The sequence below is a fragment of the Felis catus genome, chromosome C1, assembly GCF_018350175.1.
Source record: "Felis catus isolate Fca126 chromosome C1, F.catus_Fca126_mat1.0, whole genome shotgun sequence".
NCBI classification, from domain to species: domain Eukaryota; kingdom Metazoa; phylum Chordata; class Mammalia; order Carnivora; family Felidae; genus Felis; species Felis catus.
In genome coordinates this window covers 17,658,780-17,683,677 of record NC_058375.1, presented here as the reverse complement: position 1 = coordinate 17,683,677, position 24,898 = coordinate 17,658,780, and the positions used below count along the sequence as shown (strand labels likewise).

Genomic DNA, 24,898 nt, shown 5'->3' with positions numbered 1-24,898 from the left:
TGATTTTGGTGCCATACTCAAGAAATCATCACCAACTCAAATGTCACGAAGCTTTTCCTCTATGTTTTCTTCAAAGAGTTTTGTAGTTTTAGCTCTTACGTGTAGATTTTTGATCCATTTTGAGTTAATTTTTGTATATGGTGTGAAGTAAGGGTCCAATTTCGTTCTTTCCGATGTGGATATCCAATTTTCCCAGCATCATTTATTGAAAAGACTGTCCTTTTCCCCACTGAATGATCTTGGCATCCTTGTTGAAAATTATATGACCACATATACAAGGGTTTCTTTCTTGGTTCTCTATTCTATTCTACTGATCTATATGTCTTCCTTTATGCCAGTACCACACTGTTTTTATTAATATAGTAAGTTTTGAAATCAGAAAGTGTCAGTCTTCCAACTTTGTGCTTTTTTCCCCCAAGATTGTTTTGGCTATTCAGGGCCCCTGGAGGTTCCACATGAATTTTAGGATGAATGTTTCTATTTCTTCAAAAAACATCATTGAGATTTTAATAGGGATTGCATGGAATCTGCAGATCACTTTGGATTATACTGACATCTTAACAATATTGTCTTCCAATTCATGTACGTGAGATACCTTTCCATCTATTTCTGTCTTCTTTAATTTCAGGAATTGTTTACAGTTTGTTTATCGTTTTCAGTGCACAATTCCTGAAAGTCAAAAATAAATATGTCATAACAGTCATGAAAATCATAAATAAATATTTTAAAATAAATTAAATGCCGTGCTAGTATTTTGAGGTCTGATTCTGTCCGTTAGCTGCAGGTTTGAGAAGTCTGGGAGTAGTTTTTGGTGCTGAGGAAATTTTTGGTACTATGGAAGCAGAACAGAACACTTATCAGGTCATGTTCTTTCCCTAGCTAAAATCTGAGCCCCCTGATGGCAGGGACAGTGCCTTCTCTGACTCCCGTAGGAATGCCAGTTAGTGCATTTACCAGCTGGATACCACCCACCCGGTAGCCACAGTGACTTTTCACTAAATGGAAATTTGATCATCTCTCTCTGCTTAAAACCCATCAAATGCATTGTTATTAGGATAGCTGTTAATGTGTTCTCCAAAGCCAGTGGTATGGTCCCTGTCAATCTCTCCCATCTTAGTAGAAAGTCCCATCCTTGCTCTGCGGTCGTTCTGGCCTTCTTATCTCTCTAAAACAGTGTTTTTCAAACATTTCTAAATTACAGCCTACAGTAAGAAATTTAATTTACACTGTAACCTAGTTGACATATGTAACAACAAACAAAAGATTTGCAAAGCAGTACTTAGCTTTACTACTATTTTCTCCAATTTTTTCTATTTTTTAAAAAAGTTGGCACCTGCTAGATTAACGTTATGACCCATCAATGGGGTACAACATGCGTTTTGAAAAACACTGCTCTAAGCATTCAATTTCTTTGCCCCAGGGCCTTTGCATATGGTTTGCTCTCTGGAAAGCTTTTCTTGTGTCCTCTTTACCTGGATAAATCTTACTCATTCTCAAGGTATGAAATCAAAGGATGTTTCATGCTCGCGCGCACTCTGTCTCTCTCATTGACTGCCTGCATTTGAATCTTGGAGGTCGTGATGAAAGAGTTAATACGTGCAAAGAACTCAGACCTGGGCATGGCAAATAGTAATGCTTCATCTTATCACTTTCCACTCGGAACTGGAAGGGTATTCGTGATTACTGCTAAAGGGAGTAATTATGCAGCTATTTACGTGATTATTAATGTCTTCCTACAGCTCCCAGACTCCAAACCCCTTGATTAATTTTTGTTCATCTTTATAGTCCTAGCCTCACTTCGCCACGGCAAGTAGAAGGCACTCAGAAAATGGATAAGGAACAGCAATGGAAAATGGATAAGGAACAGCAGGCCAGAAGAAAGAAAAACAAACTGGAAACGGGGTCAGCTGAGGGTGTCATTCCGCCGCACCCGAAGCCCCGCCCCAAGGGCAGGGGCACGCCCACCTGGCGGCTGGCGGTCACGTGAGACTCAGCCTAGGGCCGCGGGGGAAGCTGGGCCAAGATGGCGACAATGAGGAAGGTCCTGCCGCGGAGACTGATGGTTTTGGCGTCTCTCCGGGCTGTAAGTGCCCCGGCCCGCCGAGGGGTGGCCCTGCAGGCACCGTGACGGTCGGGTTCGGGGCCCTGGCCCGTGGCGGCTGCTCTTTGAGAGCCGAAGCCGGACAGCTCCTCAGGCCACCGTCGGGAGGAGGGTCTTGGAGTCATGGATCCTCTTTGTCCCGCCCAAATCCCTTGAGGGGCACAGGGAAACTGAGGCCCGGAGATAGGGAACGATTTGCCCGGGTCATGGAGATCTGGGCCTCTTCCCGGCGACCCTAGCACCTCGTCCCTCCGAGCTTCCGACCTTGCCAGGCTTCTCAGTAGCGAAAATCACGAATACCCTTCCAGTTCCGAGCGGAGAAAGCAAGACCCTCGCCCTCCCTCCGCCGGCATTGCCAGCTCTGGTTGCATTTGGGGACGCTTGGAGAGCCATCCTAGCGTGCCAAGTAGGACTGGGATCGCGTAAGGCTGTTTGTGATTCCCTTGGAATCATACTTTGGGCATATTCGAGCCTGATGTTCCTGCTCAGTGAGTGGAGGGAAAGTGTCGGAGACCTAGTTGAATAAGGGGTTGAATAAATTGTTTTGGTTAGAGTTAGAGCTCTGGTGCCCAGTGGTTCTGCCCCTTTCTAAATTGAGTGACAATTATTTACTCTCTAAACCTCCGTTTTCTCGTCTATAACTTGGGTAAACATTACCTCAGGGTTCTTTGGAGTGGAAAGAAAATGTAGGTAAAGCATTTGACGTTGTTTTAGGTCATAATAAGGGATAAGTCAGTTGTGTTATTTTTGCCTTAGATTGTTTAGGAAGAGTTAGAAGAGTAAGGTGGGGAAAATGACACTGTCTTGGCAGTGGGCCCCTGGGAAAACCACTCTAATGTCTGCTAGGCCACCCATCCCTACCAATTATTAATGCATAGAGATGGTACTTCCAACTTGAAAAATAAAATTAGGGGCGCCTGGGTGGCGCAGTCGGTTAAGCGTCCGACTTCAGCCAGGTCACGATCTCGCGGTCCGTGAGTTCGAGCCCCGCGTCGGGCTCTGGGCTGATGGCTCGGAGCCTGGAGCCTGTTTCCGATTCTGTGTCTCCCTCTCTCTCTGCCCCTCCCCCGTTCATGCTCTGTCTCTCTCTGTCCCAAAAATAAATAAAACGTTGAAAAAAAATTAAAAAAAAAAAAGAAAAATAAAATTAAATGAGATGGTGGGTATCAACGTGCTGTGAAAAAAAACTGGTGTGATGACATGGTGGTAATAGGCCCTTCGTGGGGTTACTACCATCGGGTTGATAGCAGAAGCAGATGGTTCAAGGTCAGACTTGTTCACTTGCTAGCTGTGTGATTTTGGCTAATCTTTCTGAGGCTACTTCTTCCTGTACGGAGTTGAGATGATGATAGTCCCAGCCATGGAGGTACTCAATGCAGTACTGGTCCTGAAGTTAGCGTTGGACTTTAGTTGTTATTAACTGTTGGTATCGGTATGCGGTAGCTCAGGAGGCTTGGCCCAGGACTTCTGTGGTTAGAGGAGATCATCTCTGGGCAGAGCTGTACAGAGGGAATGAACTGGGTGATTAACCAAGACAAGTAGAAGACTGGGGGGGGGGGGGACAGAAAAGTGGCAAAGAGGCAATGTGGCCTAGGGGTTAAGAGCAAGCGTTGTACGTCTACATTGCCAGGTTCAGATATCGATCAGTGGGTCAGCTAACCATATGACCTTGGGAGAGTTAGTTAATCTCTGGGCTTCACCTTTTTCACAGGAAAAAGGAGATTGTAATAGGCCGACCTAATGAGGTTGAGAGGATGGTATGGGTTAATGTGTAAAAGGCGCTGATGAGTGCCTGGCAAATATTAAATGCTTAATAAATGTGAATTATTATTTTATTATGTGAAGAGTTGTTATGGGGAAGGAAGTGGAATTGAGTCTGTTCTTTTCTAGTAAAAGGACATTGGAAGCGGGTCTTGCGTGCTTTCAACAACATCCAGCAGTTATTTGTCAAACCCATATATGTCCCAGGGCCTTGGAAATACGGCGATGGATAAAGCAAAGTCCCTGCCTCATGCAGCTTACATTCCAATGGGATCAATTTAGGGCAATGGACTAGCATAGGCTGAACATCCCTGTTGTAGTGGCATTCAACTTGCAGAGACCTTCCAACCTAGCCTGTTGACTTCATGAAATTCAATGGCTCATCGCCTTAGTCTCTGACTAAAAGCAAGGCCAGTTCGGGGCGCCTGGGTGGCGCAATCGGTTAAGCGGCCGACTTCAGCCAGACTTCAGCCAGGTCACGATCTCGCGGTCTGTGGGTTCGAGCCCCGCGTCGGGCTCTGTGCTGACAGCTCAGAGCCTGGAGCCTGTTTCTGATTCTGTGTCTCCCTCTCTCTCTGCCCCTCCCCCGTTCATGCTCTGTCTCTCTCTGTCCCAAAAATAAATAAACGTTAAATAAATAAATAAATAAATAAATAAATAAATAAATAAATAAATAAAAGCAAGGCCAGTTCAGGTGAGTTGTTCAAGTTCTAGCTGATTCATAGCAGGGAATGTTTCCTTCCTTAAGGGTTTCAGGAGTTGGCGATCCTCAGCAGATTACCCAATGCACTTCTCTCCCGCGGCCTCATTGCAGTATGTTTATCCAGATTAATTATGGTAACACGAAGTTAATTTGAAGAGTTGTAGTATTAAGAAGAACAGAGGAGAGAGGCGCCTGGGTGGCGCAGTCGGTTGAGCGTCCGACTTCAGCTCAGGTCACGATCTCACGGTTTGTGAGTTCGAGCCCCGCGTCAGGCTCTGGGCTGATGGCTCAGAGCCTGGAGCCTGCTTCCGATTCTGAGTCTCCCTCCCTCTCTGCCCCTCCCCCATTCATGCTCTGTCTCTCTCTGTCTCAAAAATAAACATTAAAAAAAATTTAAAAAAAAGAAGAAGAAGAACAGAGAAGAGAGGGGAGAAAAGCCTCGTATTACTTGGTGGTAAGGAGAGGAAGATTTGGGGCAGACTTTAAATGGAGGAGACTCAAGGACTTTTTTTAATGTGTTCAGCTGTTGGTGTCCTCTCCCCTCAAGACCCTTCCTTGTCATCACCCAGCCTATGACTAACAGAACAAGTCCTCCTCTATCCCCCAACCCCACGAAGTCTAAGACTAACTACTCCCCATACCTAGTAATTGCCCTCCTCTGGGGCAGCTATGCCCCTTCATGCATTTATTTGTTGTTTCAGTAACTTTTTAATCAGTGCCTACTTTGTGTGCCAAGCACAGTGCCAAACACAAGGGATGGAGTGGAGGTCGAGACTGAGCCTCATAGAGCTTATATTCTACTGGGGGAAACATTGAGTAGGCATTATTTGCAGTGGTCTGAAGGAATTACTGTTTTGATACAGAAAATGATGAGGGTGAGGGGATTGGAAGCTTTACAAAGAGTGGTCAGAAATGGCTCATCTGGCTGCAAGGTGAGAAGGAGCCAGATGTGGACGAGCATTCTGGGCAGAGGGAACAGTAACCCTCGAGGCCCTGCTGTGGGAGGAAGGCCATTGGGACTGCAGTGTAGTTACCCCACTGGGGAAGGTGGGGCAGTGGGAACAAGTAATGGGTTCGCTGGGAGGTGGGGGGGGTGTGGGACAGTAGAAACAAGTAATGAGTTCACTGGGATTAGCAGGAGCCAAATGATCACCTTCTAGCCCACGGTGAGTGGGGTCAGGGGATGAGTCAAGTTTCTGGCTTAAGCAGTAGAATGTATGTGATGATTTTTACTGAGAAAGCGTGAAGTCAGATGGGGCTTCAGGAGAATTTAAACAGTTCTGTTTGGGGACTTCTAAGTTTAGGAGGGGCAAATAGGTTTGTGTAAGAAACAACCTAAATGCTCCGCTGACAGACAGTTGGAAATGGACTTTTACTAGGAGCATGAATCTCTTGCCCATTCCTCAGTGAAACATTTTTGTTCTTTTTGTTCTCAATTCCAAAATGAACCAAATGTGAGAAATATTTACTGTTCAGTGAGAAATACTGCTTCTTGTCTCAGTGAAGGTGGATCCATTCTTTTAGATCTGTCCCCCCGGGGACTTGGGACAATCTCTTCTGGTTACTTTTTGTTTCCTCTTTTAAACCAAAGGTCAGCACCTCTTCTGCGGATACTTTCCCAAAGCAAGTGAAAATTGTGGAAGTTGGTGCCCGAGACGGACTACAAAATGAAAAGGTAAAGATGGAAATCATCCAAAAGAGGTTTTTCAAGCAGTAAGAGTTCCCTGTGGTGGGCACAGCCGGGACGGACAGAGCTATGCAAGACATGATTGTCCCAGCCAAAGTCCAGGAGGCCGGGCAGGCACCTGTGACGGTAAAGCAATCCAAATTGGTGGAGCGACAGGTGTGCTGTCCCCAGGGGGAATATCTCAAGGCCCAGTGGGGCAGACCGCAGGAGAGTAGAGTGAAGGTGAGAGCATGCCTTTTATCCAGCAATTCCACGCAAGGGGACTTATTCAAAGGAAGTCATGAAGGCCACGTGCAAAGATTTAGCCTTAGACATATTCCTTCCAACCCCCTTGTAACAACAGAACAGTTAGAAACCACCTAAATGCTCAGTGTGGGGAATGTTAGATCAAGTACTTAAATGACTTCATAAAATGGATTATGAAGTTGTTACTAATATAGGTGTATTTTAAGTGACTCAAGCTGATGATAAAATAATATGTATATTCTTTAATCTTACACTTTTACGTAAGAACCAAAAAAGTTTATATGTGTGTGGGAACATCTACCTAGAAAAGAGTCTAGAACTGTCCTGTCCAGTACAACTTTCTGTGAAGATGGAAACGTCGTAGATGTGAGCTGTGCTGGACATGTGGCTATCGAGCACTTGAAATGTGGCTAACGTGGGGTGCTGTGGTGGCTTAGTCAGTTAAGCGTCCGAGTTTGGCTCAGGTCATGATCTAATGGTTTGTGAGTTCACGACCCGCATCGGGCTGTCTGCTGTCAGCACAGAGCTTGCTTCAGATCCTCTGTCCCCCTCTCTCTTGGCCCCTCCCTTGCTCACACATGTGCCCCCACTCTCCCTCTCTCAAAAATAAGTAAACATTGAAAAGAAAGAAAGAGGGGCGCCTGGGTAGCTCAGTCGGTTGGACGTCCGACTTTGGCCCAGGTCACGATCTCGCAGTCCGTGAGTTCGAGCCCCGCATCGGGCTCTGTGCTGACAGCTCGGAGCCTGGAGCCTGCTTTGGATTCTGTGCCTCCCTCTCTCTCTGCCCCTCCCCTGTTCATGCTCTGTCTCTCTCTGTCTCAAAAATAAATAAAAATGTTAAAAAAAAAAAAAAGAAAGAAAGAACGAAAAGAAAGAAAAAACAAAAGTGACTAGTGTGACTGGAGAACTGAAAGTTTGTTTTTATGTAACTTAAATTAATGTCAATTTAAATAATCACATATAGCTAGTGTTTAATGTATTGGATTACATGGATCTAGAAAGCTACATTATCAGGGTGTTACCGTTGTTATCTCTGGGAGATTTAAAAAAAAATTTTTTTTTTCAACGTTTCTTTATTTTTGGGACAGAGAGAGACAGAGCATGAACGGGGAGGGGCAGAAAGAGAGGGAGACACAGAATCAGAAACAGGCTCCAGGCTCCGAGCCATCAGGCCAGAGCCTGACGTGGGGCTCGAACTCACGTACCGCAAGATCGTGACCTGGCTGAAGTCGGACGCTTAACCGACTGCGCCACCCAGGCACCCCTCTCTGGGAGATTTTAAGGATGGTTTTCTTCTGGTTTTGGCATGTTTTTTGAAATAATCATGTATTATTTTTTCAATCAGAAATGTCTTTTTTTCCTTCTTTCTTCCTTTCTTTTCTTTCTTTCTCTTTCTTTCTTCTTTTTGAAAAGCCAAGTTTTAATAGTGAGAGCTTATTTCTGACAATAAACTGTAAGCTCTGTGAGGGCAGAATCGTTTCTGTTCTGCTCACTGCTGTATCCCTAGCACCTAGCACAATCCCTGGAACGTGGAGGGCTCTTAAAAATTACGGAATGGGGGCGCCTGGGTGGCTCAGTCGGTTGAGCGTCCGAATTCGCTCAGGTCACGATCTTGCGATCCATGAGTTCGAGCCCCGCATCAGGCTCTGTGCCGACAGCTCAGAGCCTGAAGCCTGCTTCAGATTCTATGTCTCCCTCTCTCTCTGGCCCTCCCCCCATTCATGCTCTGTCTCTCTCTGTCTCAAAAATAAATAAATGTTAAAAAAAAAATTTTTTTTAAATAATCAAAAAAAAAAATTACGGAATGAATTAAGGTAAAGCAATGGGAGAGAAATTAGGGGGTTGGGGTGGACGGGCCTGGTGAGAAGGACTGAGTTCTTGGATTTTTTACCTAAACCTGTAAGTACTAAGGAGCCATAGAAGGCTTTTGAGCAGGAGAGTGAAACAATAGAGACTGTTTTAGAAGGATTCCACGTGGGATGAATTGGTAGAGTGAGACCATGCCGTAATATACATGGGAGAATGATAGTGGGTTTGGAAAGGGGGAGCCATAGAACCTAGTGGAGCAAGTAGGCGTGGTGGGGGAGGGAAAGAAAGAAGCAGCAGGCTGACCATGTGAGGATGAGGCCCTGAGCCAGTTGGGAGGTGGGAAAGGGGGCAGTGTGATACTTTAGGGGCCCCATCTCCTAGGACCCAGAGAGTTAGTCATCTCTGCCCTTTCGAGCCATCGCACATTGATCTCAATTTGTTTATGATGGGTTCATAAATTAACAGTTAAGAAAAAGCCTTTAAGGCAGAAAAATTATCATTTGCATGTAAATATTTACACCTTTTCAGGCGAGAAGTTGCCTCCACTGCAAAATGCTATCTGTAGAACTTGAAGATGTACCCCACCTACTGGCAAGGATTACGTGTGAATTCATTCATGCTTAGAAGTTGAGAGAGTGAAGTGCATGCTTTAAGCAGAGCTTTGAACTAACGGGCACTGCATTTTGAGACCACTGTATTCCCAGCTTTGCTAACCTGTCTTTTCTGGTGTTTCTGTCTCCTCTACAGAATATTGTGCCTACTCCTACAAAAATCAAGCTGATAGACATGCTTTCTGAAGCAGGACTCCCTGTTATAGAAGCCACCAGCTTTGTGTCCCCCAAGTGGGTTCCCCAGGTGAGCCCCAGCCCTCAGTAACAGGCATTTCTCAGATGAAAGAGGTGTGAAGTTTTGCATTTGCCCTGAAAGTAGGTAGAAGGTGGGAACAGAGGTCTCCTGATCTCTGGCTTGGTCTCAGGTGACTTCTAGTAGCACGGTGCAGCACAGGAACATAAGGAGGAGGCTTGCCCCTTCCTTGCTTGGGGATCTTGGTGAGGTCTTCCCCTCTCCAGGTTGAGGGTGACCTCTCAGGTCTCTTCTGGCTCTGGAAGTCTAGAATCTCTAGACCTGTCTAGAGATGTGGTGTCTGTGTTTGTAAAAGGGAAGGACAACTGCTGCTTCACAGAAACAATCAAGTGGGAAGAAAGATCCTGTTTACCTGAGTAGTAAACAACACAGAGTATGTTCTCATTAAATGGCTGGTAGCGTCATTGCTGCTTTTCCTGCTTATGTAAAGCTGACAGTATTAGCCGTATGGAGAAATTGGGGGAATTACCTGCACCGAGGAGCCTTCTGGCCCATCAGTGCAAAACAAACAGTAAAGCCCTGGGAAGACGCGGCTCTGCAAAAGGACTTCTTTTCCAGGGGTTCTGGACAACAGAGATCTTGTGATAAAAACGCTTTCTGTACCTGAGCTCTCTGCCTGCCTTTGGCAGTGACCTGGCATTGTCTCCTTTGGCTCCCAGATGGCTGACAATGCTGAAGTCTTGAAGGGCATCCAGAAATTTCCTGGCATCAACTACCCAGTCCTGACCCCGAATATCAAAGGCTTCCAGGCAGCGGTAAGAGACTAGCTTGATGGCGGGGGCCTCTGAAATGAGATAGACAGCATCGGTCCCTGTCTTGTCCCTGAGCCCCAGTTCCTGTTGTGGGATGTCTGTCTGAAGGGCTTTCTCCAGTAACGATGAGCACTGTCAGACAGACCGGGCCCTGCCACCCCCAGCTCTCTGATCTTGACCGGCTACTTAATCTCTCTGAGCCTCAGGTTCGGCCTGTAAAATAGGGCTAATCATGGTTACCTGATGCTGGGAGGATTTCAGAGGATAGAATGCACCTATATTGCTTAGCAAAAGCCTGGTAGAAGGTAAGAGCTTAATAAATGTTAGCTCTTGTTAATACACGTTTCCTCTTTAGAGAAAGGGAATCGTGCTCCCCACAGTGGTTGCTCGTATCTGCTAACTTTCTTACAAGTTAGGACAAAAGCATCATTGGGGATGTTGATTCTGAATTTAGGCAGAAAACTGTCCTTCAGGGTGATTTTCAGGGTGGTGATGGCAGTGATAGTGTTGGCCTTTGGGGGAAGGCCACGGGTGGTGGTGGGGTTTTTTTTTTAAAGCTTTTAATTCTCTATTTTTGAGAAAGAGAGAGAGAGTGCAAGCAGGGGAGGAGCAGAGAGAAGGACAGAATCTCAAGTAGGCTCCGTGTTGCCAGCGCAGAGCCTGATACGGGGCTCGAACTCACAAAACTGTGAGATCATGACATAAGCCGAAATCAAGAGGCAGAAGCTTAACCTACTGAGCCACCCAGGCACCCCAGGTGGTGGTGTCTTTTTAAATGAAGATCTAATTCACAGTGTCAATTTCCTAGGGCTACCATAAGAGAATACCAAAAGCTAGGCAACTTAAAACAGCAGAAATGTATTCTCCACAGCTCTGGAGGCCAAAAGTGTGAAATCAAGGTGTTAATAGGGTTGGTTCCTTCTGAGGACTGGGAGGACAACTCTGTTCTCTCTGCCTCCGTCTTCACCGGCCATTTCCTCTGTGTGTGTCTTCACATGGCCTCCGTCTTAGAAGGACACCAGTCCTATTGAAGTAGGGACCAGTATGACTTCATTTTAACTGATAATTTTTTTTTTAATTTTTTTTAATGTTTATTTATTTTTGAAGGAGAGAGAGACAGAGTGTGAGGGGGGCGCGGGGGGAGACAGAGAGAGAGGGAGACACAGAATCCGAAGCAGGCTCCAGGCTCTGAGCTGTCAGCACAGAGCAGGACACGGGGCTCGAACCCCCAAACCGCGAGATCATGACCTGAACTGACGTCGGGCGCTCAACCGACTGAGCCACCCAGGTGCCCCTTAACTGATGACTTATACACCCACCCTTTTCCCAAATAAAACCACGTTCTGGGGTAATAGGGATTAGGACTTCTATAAATCTTTTGTGGGGGGACACAATTCAACCCATAATATTCATATATTAGAAAATTTGCCATAAGACCAGAGTGTTTGCCACGCTGGTGTTCCTCGAAGGGAAAAAGGCTGAAAGGAGCTCACCTGGCTCTTGGCAGGTTGCTGCTGGAGCCAAGGAAGTGAGCATCTTTGGAGCTGCCTCGGAGCAGTTCACTAAGAAGAACACCAACTGCTCCATTGATGAGAGTTTACAGCGCTCTGATGAAATCTTGAGGGCGGCTCGGGCCGCTGGTATTCCTGTGCGCGGGTGAGTGAGACCACATCAGTGCCTTTCCCTCGGCACCATTCTGGAATGGGGCCAGCCTCTGACTCCACACCCTCCTCCCCACAAACTCCTTATCCTGGGTGCAGGCAGCCCACACTCCACACCTAGCCATCTTTCCTCAAGTAGATGTGGTCAGAAGAAATCCTGGCAAGTGCTTTCTCCACACCTGGTTTTGTGGGCAGGTCACCAGAGGAATCCATCAGGACAGGACACTAACCGGGGTTTGCGGAGGCCAGATTAATCCTGGCTCCACCACCCTCTCCTCTCACATGTCGGAAGAATCCCCTCGGCCTCTAGGTCTCCAACCTCATATGTATTTTTTTAAGTTTATTTATTTTGAGAGAGAGAGCATGTGTGCGCACACAAGTAGGGGAGGGGCAGAGAGCAGGAAAGAGACAATCCTAGGCAGGCTCCTCACCATTAATGCAGAGCCCGACGTGGGGCTTGAACTCATGAACCATGAGATCATGACCTGTGCTGAAGTTGGACGTTTAACCAGCTGAGCCACCCAGGCATCCCTCCAATATCGCATCTTTTTTTTTTTTTTTTAAATGTTTGTTTATTTTTGAGAGAGACACAGAGTGTGAGCGGGGAGGGGCAGAGAGAGAAGGAGACACAGACACTGAAACAGGCTCCACGCTCTGAGCTGTCAGCACAGAACTGTGCTGTGAGATCATGACCTGAGCTGGTCAGACGCTTAACTGACTGAGCCACCCAGGCGCCCCAACATCACATCTTTAACGGCAGGAGTGCCAGGCACTGTCCATGTGTTATCTAACTGGCCTCACAGTCACTCAGCAAGGAAGATTGTCCCTACTTCCACATGACAAAACTGGCTCAGGAAGGCTGGGGAGTGCTATGAGGTCACATAACTGTCCACACTGCAGCCAGAGTGTTCTTTCAGAAGCGATCACCTCACTCCCTGGTTAAAACCTTTCAGTGACTCCCAACCCTGGACTTCTCAGCAGGCTTACAAGACCCTGTCTCTCTCTGCAATGTCATTGTTCACTTCCCCGTCCAGCCCTGCGTCCTCTGTGTGCTGCATTCCAGTCCAACTGCGGCTTCTTTCCTTGTGTCACATGCTCCCACTGTCTGGCCTCTGGGCCTTTCCATGTGCTTTCCATAGACTGAACTCTCTTGCTCCTACGTCCTAACTCCTGCTCACCCTTCACATCCCCTCTGGGAAGCCATTTCCTCCAGGAAACTTTCTCTGTCCCCCCTACTGGAGTTAGTGCCCCTCATCCAGGCTCCCATGGCCCCCCAGACATCCTCTGACATAACATTTAGCTGCGTGTTAGCTTCTCCCCGCCTCCCACCCCCGCTAGACTATGCTCCCCATGAGGGCAGAGCCCACATCCTGAAGTCCCTGGTGGGCTCCCTCCCACAGCCCAGGGCCAGCGCTCGGGGGTGCTCAGGAAGGAAAGGGTGGATGGGTGGATGGGGAAGCAGGGCCTCGTGGGGTTTGCCTGACTCCAAGCTTGTGCTCTTTCCCCAGCGTATCTTGTCTCTTCGCCTTGCTTGGCAGTGATTGGAGAACAAGGCAGGCAATGGAATTGGGAAAATGCACTGAGATCTTTGAGGCAGAAACTGTTTATCCAGCAAACATTTGTTATGCCTCTAACATGCAGAAAAGTGTGCTAGACTCTAAGGTTTTAGTGGAGCCTTAGCTCCAACAGGGCAGGTGGGAACGGAAGCCCACCAAGGTCCAGAGGCCCAGCCCCCTTCCCACAGCTTGCGAGTCGCCATGATCAGGCCTGTGCCCACCTCTCCAGCCACAGGCTGCCCTTTGCCCCTTGCTCTGTGAGCCCTGGCTGTTTTGTCCTTTGTTCTGTGGCTTGAACACCCCCATTCCTCCATCTTGGGGCCTCCACACCGCTCTTCTCTCTGTCTGGAATGCTCTTCCAGCAGCTCTCCTGCCCCACCCCCAGCTCCCACATCACGGGCCCCAGAGGCCCGCCCCCCCCTCCCCCGGGCCACCCAGGCTGCCATGGACCGCCTGTAGCTGCTCCTGTCACTTTCCCCGTTCTTCCCCTCACAGCAGTCACTCAGCATCCACCCCTTGGGTTGCCCTTTTATTGGCTCTCTCCCTAACTGGAAACAAACTCCGTGAGGGTAGGGACCTTGGCGTCTTGCTCACCACATGACCCAGGGCCTGGCACTTAGTGGGCAACTCAGTAGATATCAGTTGAGTAAATGAGTGTATGAATCCTCGAGCAGCTCACCGGAGCAGCTGATCCTCGGCCTTCAGGCCAGCCCAGCCCTTCTGTTCCTACTTGGGTTTCATCTGTGCTTGGCCCCCTCTCCCGGCTTCTCCCGGCTTCTCCCAGCTGTTCTCCGGCTTCTCTCCTCAGGCCTAAGCAGCCCCAGCTTCCTGAACAGCGCCTTTTAGTCCCCTCCCTGCCCTGGCTCTCCACTGCCCCCTCCTGGCGTGACACGGCATGACCATTCTGACTCCACATCCTTGAATTCGCCTTTCACCCAGACGTTTGACCTGCCCCACTCCAGGGATGTATGTGAAACAGCAACCCTCGACCCTGCGTCAGCTCTGCTGGCCAAGGAGCTCGGGGGAACTGACACCATACCTCCCCTGTCCTCCCACAGGTATGTCTCCTGTGTGCTTGGATGCCCCTATGAAGGGAAGATCTCCCCGGCTAAAGTAGCTGAGGTGTGTGTGTGTATCGGGGCGGGGGTTTTCTGAGGGTCGTCTCCCTTGCCTGCCCCTGGGGTTCTCCTCACCACCCTTTCCCGGTGGGTCACTGATGTCCTTCATTCCCCCTGGGAGCACAGCCCAGCACTTGCTCCTGGAGGCCCGCCTCCCAGTGCAGCTTGGATTCTCTCAAGCCCCCACCTTCTGCCCCAGTCTGGTCAGTGGACTGGTGATACTTGAGGTGATCTGTGGAGAGGCTCCTCCCCCGGGGTGCCTGCGGTTCCTTGCCGCGTCCCTGGCGTCCTCTGAGCAGTAACCAAGTCAGCACTGAGAAGAGCACGGTGTGGGAATTGAGTCTGAGCCACCCAAGAGCTTACGCCCCTTAGCCCTCAAAGTCACCCCGAAAATTTGGTCGTGTTAGTGTTACTCCATTTTTCAGGCGAGGAAACGAAGACTAAACGACTTGCCGCACAGGTTGTAGATGGCGCAGCTGGGTCTCAGCCCCACCTGCTGTGCCCCCACTCGCGTGGGGAGCGTCGGGCGCAGGTGCCTGCTGAGGGTGGCGGCTGCACGCCGCGCCTCGGCCGCCGGTCCCGCCAGTCCTCACCGCAGCCCACAAAGGCTCGTCGCCGTTTCTCAGAAGCAGAAATGGAAGCTCCGAGAGGGTCAGCCTTTCGCCGGCGCCCCCAGCCAGGGAGTGGGCAAACTGGGACGGCCACCAGTGTCCGTCACGCCAGAGCCTGCTCCTTCGCTGCGGCCTCCGTCCCCACGGGTCGTCCTCGGCCTGCTGCCCGGGCGGCGGGGGCTCGCCCTTCCATCCCCCTGGCGCACCTCGGCCGAGCGTCCGCTGCGTCCCCTGCGTCCCTGGCCCTGTCATCCCCTCCGCCTTCTCTGCAGCGCAGGGTGGGGCAGCGTCTCCTCAAGCGGGACACACGCTGCCCTGGATTTTCAGTGGTTTTAGGGATTTGCAAATGGGCAAACCCAAACGGTTGTGTGCTTCTATTAACAGTATATAACTAGCACCTCAGACCCACGAGGTGACAGATCTTGCTGAGGATAAAGTTACGTGACAGGAACCCGTGGTCCTGGGTCCAGTGTTTGGCTGTGGCACAGGGTGTGGAGGTCGGAAGTGAAGGACCGAAGTCTGAGGCACGGCGGGGAGGAAGGCACAGGGTCACAGCCCCGGGGTTGCTCCAGCGGCTGGCCCTGCTCCCTCACGTCTCAGCAACCTAATGAGGAGAACGGTTATTGTCACTGCCATTCAGAAAGTCGTAAGGGGCCTATGATGCGACAGGAATTTAGTGTTTCGGACGTGGAGATGTTCCGCATAGGCCAAGAATCCCTGCGTCTGAAGTCTTGGGCCCCGGACCTGGAGAATCCAGTGTCCTCCAAGTACTGCTTGCTTGCTTCCCCAGATCACCAAGAAGATGTATTCCATGGGCTGCTACGAGATCTCCCTGGGGGACACCATCGGCGTGGGCACCCCTGGGATCATGAGGGACATGCTGTCCGCTGTCATGTATGAGGTGCCCGTGGCTGCCCTGGCCGTCCACTGCCATGACACCTATGGCCAGGCCCTGGCCAACACCTTGATGGCCCTGCAGGTAATCGGCATGTCCTGGGAGAAAGACCTGTGTCCATTCTCCTAAAGGGCACAGTGGCAGGCCAGCTAGGTTCATGTATTCTTTCAATAAGCTCTCACTGATTACCTGTGTGCCGGGCCCTTGCCCGGCCACCGTGGACACAGACCTGTGACCCTCGCCTAAAAGGGCCTTAGGGGAGACAGCCAAGGGAGTTTTGTGGTAGCCTTCGTGCATTATGACAGGTCACAGGAAGAGAGGAAGCACAAGGCTGAGGAAGGCCAGAGAGGATTTGCCAGAAGAGGCTTGAATGAGGCTCGGAGGCTGTGAAGAGGTGAGCAGTTGAAAAGGGAAGTGAAAAGCTGACTAGGCAGCCCTCCACTGTAAGGCTGAGGCAGGGTTCAGGGAGGACGCGTGCGCTGGCCCGGGGAGTGTGCACAGGGCTGCCGGGGAGCACACGAGGAGACCGGAAGTAAGGGTAGGCAAAGGTCACTCCGCTGGAACCTTGTATGCTGTTCCCTGAAGACTGAACCGAGGCCTCAGGCTGGGTTTCCCTTGAGGTTTGCTTCTTGTGGGCTGGCCCAGAAGGATTCCCTGGACTGGCCAGCCCTAGAAGGAGAGTTCTGAGTGCCTGGCTGCAAGCTACCTTGCCTTCACATTGGTCAAGGTCTGACCTATTTCTTTATGTTAGCTAAAGCAATCCTGGGCCATCTTTGGGTGGTTTTTTTGTTTGTTTGTTTTGTTTTTTTCCTTTGTTTCTCCTTTCTTTTTCTTCTTCTTCCCCCCCCCCCCTTATCTCCTAGAAGCTCACGTCTCTAAGCCACATGACTCTGTAACTTTCTGGGTCTGTTTTCTCCACTGTGGGTATCCAGGTTAAGGTCTGGGAGGTTTGAGGAGAGGGAAAGGGCCAAGTGGGCAGTACGGACTCAGGGCTGTGGGATAAGGCCTTCTGGGGCTAGAGGTCCAACTTGAAGTGAGAACAGCCTTGGGCAGGGAAGGAGGGGTGGATAAATGAATCACAGTAAACAACAGGGGTCTGAAATCTCAGCAGTGGGAGGTACTTCCTTTAGGTCTGTGTCCAGGAAGAGCATGAGGAGACCTTTCAGGGTGAGGAGTCCAGCATGAAAGGAACCAGGGATGATACCCCTGGTAGAGGAAACAGTGTCCACAAAAAAGATTCGTACTGTTCCATGAACTAGGAGGAGGAACAGTAACAGAATTTTTAGCCAAAGGAAAGAATAACTCTCAGTGGAATTTCAGCCAGCAGTTGGTTGGGAGGTTTGCAAAGACTGGCTTTGTAGGGCCCTGGTCCCCACAATGACAGCCATGTTTCAACCCCTTGTGTTTCCAGATGGGAGTGAGTGTTGTGGACGCCTCCGTGGCAGGACTTGGAGGCTGTCCTTATGCACAGGGGGCATCAGGAAACTTGGCCACTGAGGACCTTGTCTACATGCTGTCTGGCTTGGGCATTCACACGGTAAGCACGCCTGCCCCCTGGTGGCGACAACCCTGAACTGACTAGAGCTCTCCCTGAAGCCAGAGGACAGAAGCTGATAGTTTTTAGTTTTTTTTTGTTTTTCTTTTTGGGTTTTTTTTTTGGGGGGGGGGTAGGGAGGGCACTTAAGAGGGCAAGGCTTTCAGGGGGTTAGGGATGTTTTATTGTGCTTTTTTTTCCAATATAAGTTTTATTTATTTTGAGAGAGAGTGCGCATGAGCAGGGGAGGGGCAGAAAGAGAGGGACAGACAGAATCCCAAGCAGGCTCTATGTTGTCAGCGTGGAGGCCAGTGTGGGACTTGAACCCACGAACCCTGAGATCACTACCTGAGCCAAAGCCAAGAGTCAGAAACTTAACCGACTGAGCCACCCAGGAACACCTATTGTATGTTTTTGAGGTAGCAGAGTGTGGTTGATGGAGGCCACAAGGCCAGGCTCTCAGTTGGACAGGTCAGTTGGAGGAGGCACCAAGGTGTAGGGAAAGGCCCTGAAAGGAGTCACATCCATTACCTGAGTCATTTCCCCCCAAACCTTTGTTTCACTCCGTGTAGAATGAGGGCAGAGGTAGCCAGCCCTTCCCGGGGCTCCATCAGAGTCAGTTAAGAGCCCTCAGTGGTGGGTTGGAAGCAGTACCACGTCTGAGCTTTGGGACCAGATAGAACTCGGTTTAAAACCTACTCCTGTCACTCACGGGCTGTGTGACCTGACGATTGTTTCACCTCCCTGGGCCTAAGAAATGGTGATGATAACAGCACCTGTCTCCTAGGGCTGTTAGGATTCGATGGGAAAATGGGAGAATGTGCAGCCCAGGGCTGAGAGCATAGAATGCATCAGTGAGTGAGAGCTACCGTGATGAACAGAGGTTTCCGGGGTGGCCCTTTGAGCTGGTGTTTTTGTCCTAGCTCTCCGCCTGTGGTCTTTATTACTTCAGTATGGAGTTTTTGACCACTGCAGGCCAGGCCGGGTGCTGGGCGCTGGAGATGGGGTACCAAACAGGACTGACCAGATTCCTGCCCTGGTGGCAGCACTAGAAACCATTTCCACATACAAGGAGAGTCACAGGGATAACCCCCGATGGCACAAGGATCCAGTCTTGTGGGCAGTCGGGGTCCCACCATAAGAGGAACAAGACCCGGTCTGTCTTCACCTTTACTTTCTCAGTATCAGCTTTCTGTCCAGTCTGTTTCCCTGGGTGTTGGAAGGCAGGTCATGACTTAGTGCATCATCTCACTTGTTTCTCCAAGGGTGTGAACCTCCAGAAGCTCCTGGAAGCCGGGGCCTTTATCTGCCAAGCCTTGAACAGAAAAACCTGCTCCAAAGTGGCTCAGGCTGCCTGTAAACTCTGAGCCATTTTGCTGCCTCAAGCGCTGGGGACAATGTGGGAAAGAGGAGCACACGTGAATGATTCCGGACAGGGCACATGGAAATGGGAATGAAATTCACAGGAGCAGGCACCTCCCGGGGGGTCTGCACGTAGGGCTCCTGCAGAAGGGAGGCAGGAGGGCAGGAGCTGCTTGGCCTCAGGCCTCCTTGCCAGACCCAGGTGTGAGTGAGAAGCCTTGGGGGCTGTAGGTCTCCCTGCCCCATAAACCCCCCACCAGGAGCTGAATGCCTGGGGGTCCCCTGGAACCCATTCCCTGGTGCTCTGGCCTCATCTCTGGGTGAAATCTGTCAGCTAGCTACACTACACAGCTTGACCCTGTCATGGCCCTGGGGCCATCACTGACTCTGTAGAACAAAGGGGCGTGGTTTTTCCCCAAGCCGGCAGAGGGGGCGAGGGCTGAGCTTCTCTGGTGGCCACTGCCAACTCTGGCATCTCTGGAAAATCTCCACTCTGAGCATGATTTTCGAAAAGCGCTTATGTAATTAAAGGTTTAATGACACGAAGCATTCAGGCATTCCGTTGTGCAGATGTGTGTACGAATGGGGGAGACTGGCGGGGAATAAACCGCCTTGACAACATGGCATCCTGAGAGGAAAATGGGGACTTTGAGCTGGTTTACTGGCCTCTGGGTTTCCTCCGTTTCCCCACCCGGGCCCCAAATTCATAATGACTGGAAATCAGTGGCTTTGGGCTCGTTCAGGTCTGGCCAGAAACCCGCGGAGAGGTGGTTTCTGAGGCTCTTGGCCCTGGGAGCCGGGAGGCGCGGGTCCGGGCGCCTCGGGCTCCAGCTCCGGCGCTACCGTCGTCAGTCGTCCTTGCTGGACTCCAGGCCCAGGGCATTCCGGGCTGGGCACGGCTTGTCTGCTCGGGTCGTCAGGACTTCTACGCACAGTGCCCCAGCCCTGCCCCTACTTTCGGCAGAAGCACGACACCGTCTTCTAGCCCACTGTGGCAGGCACGGTGCGGACGGACCGTCCCCAGTGGTCCGTGCGGGTGCTGAGCGCAGCGAGCACTGCGGCGTCCGCCCGAGCTTCCGATTGCCCTCCAGCTCTCTGGGTGGTTCTCGAACCAGACTTCCCAGAGCCCGCGGCCTCTGGGCGGCCGCCCCTTAGGGCCTGGGCTGCACGCCGTCGCTGGTTTCCCGCTAGGCTGGCTCGGAAGAACAGGCGGGGCACGTGCAGAGAGGCTGGCGAACGGGCGGTGGGCGGGGTGGGGGTGGTGGGAAGGGGGGGGCGTGCCCCGCCTTCGGCCTGTGGCTCCCGCCGCGGAACAGCCGCCGGGCACCCGGAGCCGAGCTCCCCGGGCCAGGCCGCGCCTCCCCTCCGCCTTCCGACACCGGACCGCGCCGCGCAGGCGCCTAGATGTCGCGGCGCCCCTGGGCCTCCCGGCGCCCCGTAGTGCGCACTCCCCGGTGACACGTTTCCTTGGGGGCGTGGAGGGGGCGGGACCAGGTGGGCCGTTTGCTCTTAAAGGGACCCGGGCGCCGAGCGCGGGAGGCGGCGCCGCTGGAAGCAGCGCGGGGCGCGAGGTTCCGAACAGGTTCGCAAGGCGAATGCCGGTGGGTGGGGGGGAGGGCTAGAGGGCTCGCGAGGGGCCGGGTGGCCTGCGGGGAGCGAGGGTTGGTTTCGGGGGTCCGGGCCGCGTTCCGGGCAGAGCCCCGCTAGGGCGGGCTCGCCCGTGCCTGTGCCGCTCCCAGCTCCCGCCGCCTTGGCCGGGGCGGCCCGACTTCATTCATTCCCTACCCGGGAGCTCCGAGCTCGGCCCCCTCGGAGCCACGGCCCACATCCCAGCCCGACGCCCATCGCCTCCTCCCCTCCATTTTGCAGACTGGGAAAACCGAGGCGACATCCGACCGAGGTCACTCCGTCGGTCCGGGGCGAGTTCGACCTCACCACCCTTCCTGCCTCCCGGGGCCCCTCCGCGACCACTTTTCGGGCTTCCGCGAGGCGGGGTGGGGGCGGGGGCGGTCTTGGCGTCGGGAGCAGAGTCCAGCGGGAAGCCATGGGGGGAAGGGTGAAGTGCGAGGTTGGCTGGCTGTGAACCTGGAGATCCGGATTCTAGGGCGGCTATGGTAGCTGTGTGTCCTCGGGCAAATTACTTGACCTCTCTGACCTTAGTATCCTTCTCGGTAAAGTGCCAGCACTAACACTTGCCTCATTAGGATGTTGGGGGAACACAGGGAGAAAAATGCAGAAATGCCCGGTAGGAGCCCGCCACTCAGCAGGAGCGCAGTCAAGTGGGTGGGAGTGAATAAGCCCAGAGGGGGACTGAGGCAGCCAGGAGGAAGGCGGCTGCGGGCCAGGCCACACCGAATGAAAGGCCTCAGTGTCTGGGGTTCCCTACCCACTCCCCCTCTCTGCCCACAGAGTTTGTTCAGGGCGGAGGTGCACACCTGGCAGTGGAGTCGGCACCAGGGCCACGTCTACAGCGCCCGGCTCGGTGCCGCCTAAAGTTGGGTGGCATCCTTAGCTCCAAGTGGGCAGTGACCCAGCTGGCCCTGGCATGCATTGGTAGAGGCTGAGCCAGCCTGACTGACCTGGGGCGGGTGGGGCCCACTCCGGGACTGTGGTGCTGCAGCCCCAGAGAGGGGCTCCAGTGGGCCTGGCAAAGGACCCCACCCTGTGGCCAGTTGGTATATTTCCTGCTTCCTCCCAGCTGACTCCTGTGGGAGTCAGGGGAGCTGCCTGGAGCCGGAGGTATTAATCACTGGGCCACTTTACACCTAGTGATGGCAGAGAGACTGGGAAGGCCTGAATTTGAGCAGACAGAACCTCTTCCTGGGCTCTTGGGAGTCCCAGTGCTGCTGGCTGTGTGTCCTTTGGGCCAGGACTGTCTAGTCCCCAGACACCTTGGGGGCCTTAGGTTTCATCTTCTCAATCACCGGTAAATTGGGACCAGGATTGTGGTGCCCGTGTATCAGTCTCCCCACCTGTGCCACATTGTGGGCGTTTCAAATCACTCACGTAAGCCTCACACGATTGCATCATGTTTGTAGTTATAAACTCCATTTTCTAAAGATGGAAACTGAGGCAGAGAGGATAAGTGATTTCCAAGGCCTGAGGCCAGAAAGAGATGATGTCCAGACCCAGACCAGGGCTGATTCCAGATCCACCCTATTAGCTGAGACACACTACTGCCTCCCTCGGACGTTAGGCGGGGGCCCTGAGTGGGCCATCTCGACCACCTCTGACACTGTGTTCTGCGCCAGGTGCGATGGCGGAGAAGGTGCTGGTGACAGGCGGCGCTGGCTACATCGGCAGCCACACGGTGCTGGAACTGCTGGAGGCCGGCTATTTGCCTGTGGTCATTGACAATTTCCATAATGCCATCCGTGGTGAGCACAGGGGTGGGGGGCTAGGGCTTTGGGCGGGGACAGAAGGAAAACCTTTTGTTCTACCTCCACCTACTAGGGGTGTGTGTGTGTGTGTGTGTGTGTGTGTGTGTGTGCACGCACGCGCGCGCGCACATCAGGCTAGTCCCTTGGGAACCCAGGACCCGTCTTCTCCTTTGACGGTCTCCATGTGTCCAACCAGGAAGGGGCTCCATGCCTGAGAGCCTACAGCGGGTTCAGGAGCTGACAGGCCGCTCTGTGGAGTTTGAGGAGATGGACATCTTGGACCAGGCAGCCCTACAGCGTCTCTTCAAGAAGGTCAGTGCTTGACAGGCAGGCAGGGGGCCCTGCCAAGGGCCAGGGCCTGTAAAGCCACCTCTGACCCTGGCTTTGCACCTGCAGCATCACTTCATGGCAGTCATCCACTTTGCGGGTCTCAAGGCCGTGGGAGAGTCCGTGCAGAAGCCTCTGGATTATTACAGAGTTAACCTGACAGGAACCATTCAGCTTCTGGAGGTGAGACGTGTGGCAAGAACACGGACACCGGGAGGCCCCGGCCAGGCAGGCCACACCAGACACGGTAGATGAGGGCCTGGGGGGCAGAGTCAGGCAGGGCCCAAGCTGTACCACCTTGGACACGTGTCTCTTTTGACTTCTCCGCCTCAGTCTCCCCATCTATAAATGGGAGTGCCCAAACCTCAGCCCCTCTCACCTGTAAAGGAGTAAGGGGGTGGGACTAAGTGCGGGGCAGAGGCCACTGACGCCTCTCCTCCGTGACCAGATCATGAGGGCCCACGGGGTGAAGAACCTGGTGTTCAGCAGCTCGGCTACCGTGTACGGGAATCCCCAGTACCTGCCCCTGGATGAGGCCCACCCCACAGGTGGCTGTACCAACCCCTATGGCAAGTCCAAGTTCTTCATCGAGGAAATGATCCGGGACCTGTGCCGGGCAGACAAGGTGAGGGTACCCCCTCCCCGCCCCAACACACACACACACACACACACACACACACACGCACGCTTGACCCAGCCCTGGCTCCACTCATGGACTCAAGGTCTCCCGTGAACACCCCCAGCTAGGACTCTGGAAGCTGCAGCGATTTGCCCAAAGTCCCAGCACGGAGTGGGTGGGCCTGACCCCCTGCTGCTTTCCGGGGATAGAGACTAGGCCTGGGGGCGGGGGAAGCAGCTAAAGAGCTCTGGATTGGGCTTGGGCACAGCATGCGCCTCCTTCCCCATCATCTGACCTGTGTCCCACAGACCTGGAACGCAGTGCTGCTGCGGTATTTCAACCCCATAGGCGCCCATGCCTCGGGCTGCATCGGTGAAGATCCCCAAGGCATCCCCAACAACCTCATGCCCTATGTCTCCCAGGTAAGGGAGAAGGGGAAGGTCAGGGGGTGGCCATAGGATTGAAGGGTACGACTGGTGCCAAAGGCCTGGAAAGAGCTGACCTGACCTCCACCCCAGGTGGCAATTGGGCGACGGGAGGCACTGAATGTCTTTGGCAATGACTATGACACAGAGGATGGCACAGGTGAGCCCAGGACCGGGAGGATCCAGGAGGGGGAGCCAGGGGGAGAGAGGGAGGTCCGACAGAGACTACACTTAACCCCCACACCCAACCACCTCCTCTGCAGGTGTCCGGGATTACATCCATGTCGTGGATCTGGCCAAGGGCCACATCGCGGCCTTGAGGAAGCTGAAGGAGCAGTGTGGCTGTCGGGTAGGGAGAAAAGGGAGAAGCGAATTTGGTGAGGGAGATGGGGTCCAGAGGGGTAGTTGGTCCACCCCCCTCCATAACCCGTTTTCCTCTCCGGGGCAGATCTATAACCTGGGCACGGGCACGGGCTACTCGGTGCTACAGATGGTCCAGGCCATGGAAAAGGCTTCCGGGCAGAAGGTAGGCCGGAACGTCACAGTGAGCTGGGCCCTTCCCACTAGCCTCCCTGACGGGGATCCCAGCGCCGCCCGGTTCCACCACCTGCCTTAGTGCTGTTAGCGCAGGGTGCCTGCACCTGCCTTTCTGAGCCTGGTCGGCAGCGGGGCGGGAGACGCCAGGGCCGGCTCAGCCAATGTCCCGCTGCCCCTTCTCTTGCAGATCCCGTACAAGGTGGTGGCACGGCGGGAAGGCGACGTGGCTGCCTGTTATGCCAACCCCAGCCTGGCCCTCAAGGAGCTGGGCTGGACAGCAGCCTTAGGGCTGGACAGGATGTGTGAGTTTTAGCCCTAACCCCTGACCCTGGGTGCCGGCCTGACCCCCGAGGCCAGGAAGGCAGGCCTGGCCAGGCCCCGGAGGCCTATGGGACGAGGACGGGTCAGGGACGGTGGGGACAGGGGCTCGACCGGCTCAGGGGCTGGGAAGGGGCTGACTGGGTCTGGGCATGCCCACCCTGGGCTGCCCGAGGTGGCGGGAACCCCGCATTCCGACGTGGACCCTGACCCCACACCTCCCCCCATCACAGGTGAAGATCTGTGGCGCTGGCAGAAGCAGAATCCTTCTGGCTTTGGGGCGCAGGCCTGAGACCTTCTCCTGCCACTCACCAGTGAAGGAAAGAAACACCTGCTTGTTCTCCAGCCTCCGGTGGGAACCCAGGGGCCTCAGCCTCCCCTACCTCAAACCCCAGACGGGCCTGCTCAGCCCACCAGGCGGGGGGCCAAGGGTTCCACTGACCAGGAGTTGGGGGTCTCTCTTTTCCACGAACCCATCAGGACCACGAGAAGCAAATGTGGGAACGAGGGCCCTGACACAGGAACTAATTTATACTGCTCTGAACGAGATTTCTAAAGTATTTAAAATAAAAGTTTTCTAACACTGGGGCAGATTCTTGCACATGATCACTCTCTACCCCTCGGACAGAATC

At 52.8% G+C, this 24,898-nt stretch overlaps 2 protein-coding genes across 5 annotated transcripts; both read left to right on the top strand.

Annotated features, from left to right (window-relative positions):
• The first annotated feature begins 1,936 nt into the window (after positions 1-1,936).
• HMGCL (3-hydroxy-3-methylglutaryl-CoA lyase) lies at positions 1,937-19,209 on the top strand. Its single transcript, XM_003989655.6, has 9 exons — positions 1,937-2,083; positions 6,157-6,240; positions 9,055-9,162; positions 9,831-9,926; positions 11,431-11,579; positions 14,199-14,262; positions 15,660-15,848; positions 17,176-17,301; positions 18,564-19,209. The coding sequence occupies exons 1-9, from the start codon at positions 2,024-2,026 to the stop codon at positions 18,663-18,665; spliced, it is 978 nt and encodes a 325-aa protein (XP_003989704.1). The 5' UTR covers positions 1,937-2,023; the 3' UTR covers positions 18,666-19,209.
• GALE (UDP-galactose-4-epimerase) lies at positions 17,177-24,854 on the top strand. 4 transcript variants are annotated; one of them, XM_019836383.3, is made up of 11 exons: positions 17,177-17,301; positions 21,912-22,037; positions 22,237-22,352; positions 22,437-22,550; positions 22,816-22,992; positions 23,295-23,408; positions 23,505-23,571; positions 23,675-23,760; positions 23,860-23,937; positions 24,136-24,250; positions 24,500-24,854. In XM_019836383.3, exons 2-11 carry the CDS (start codon positions 21,917-21,919, stop codon positions 24,556-24,558), a joined length of 1,047 nt encoding a protein of 348 aa, XP_019691942.1. In that variant the 5' UTR covers positions 17,177-17,301; positions 21,912-21,916; the 3' UTR covers positions 24,559-24,854. The 4 variants fall into 4 exon arrangements, with proteins under 4 accessions (XP_019691942.1, XP_006934463.1, XP_006934462.1 ...); XM_006934401.4 differs by lacking the exon at positions 17,177-17,301 and adding an exon at positions 20,102-20,242; XM_006934400.4 differs by lacking the exon at positions 17,177-17,301 and adding an exon at positions 20,294-20,560.
• Positions 24,855-24,898: the final 44 nt, after the last annotated feature.

What these genes read in the sequence shown, in the direction of transcription:
- GALE (XM_019836383.3), top strand. Translation starts at nt 21,917, where the DNA reads ATGGCGGAGAAGGTGCTGGTGACAGGCGGCGCTGGCTACATCGGCAGC. An exon ending in GAACCATTCAGCTTCTGGAG is followed by an intron (nt 22,551 to 22,815) that starts GTGAGACGTGTG and finishes CTCCGTGACCAG; the next exon opens with ATCATGAGGGCCCACGGGGT. An exon ending in TCATGCCCTATGTCTCCCAG is followed by an intron (nt 23,409 to 23,504) that starts GTAAGGGAGAAG and finishes CCTCCACCCCAG; the next exon opens with GTGGCAATTGGGCGACGGGA.
- HMGCL (XM_003989655.6), top strand. Translation starts at nt 2,024, where the DNA reads ATGGCGACAATGAGGAAGGTCCTGCCGCGGAGACTGATGGTTTTGGCG. An exon ending in TTTTGGCGTCTCTCCGGGCT is followed by an intron (nt 2,084 to 6,156) that starts GTAAGTGCCCCG and finishes TTTAAACCAAAG; the next exon opens with GTCAGCACCTCTTCTGCGGA. An exon ending in ACGGACTACAAAATGAAAAG is followed by an intron (nt 6,241 to 9,054) that starts GTAAAGATGGAA and finishes TCTCCTCTACAG; the next exon opens with AATATTGTGCCTACTCCTAC.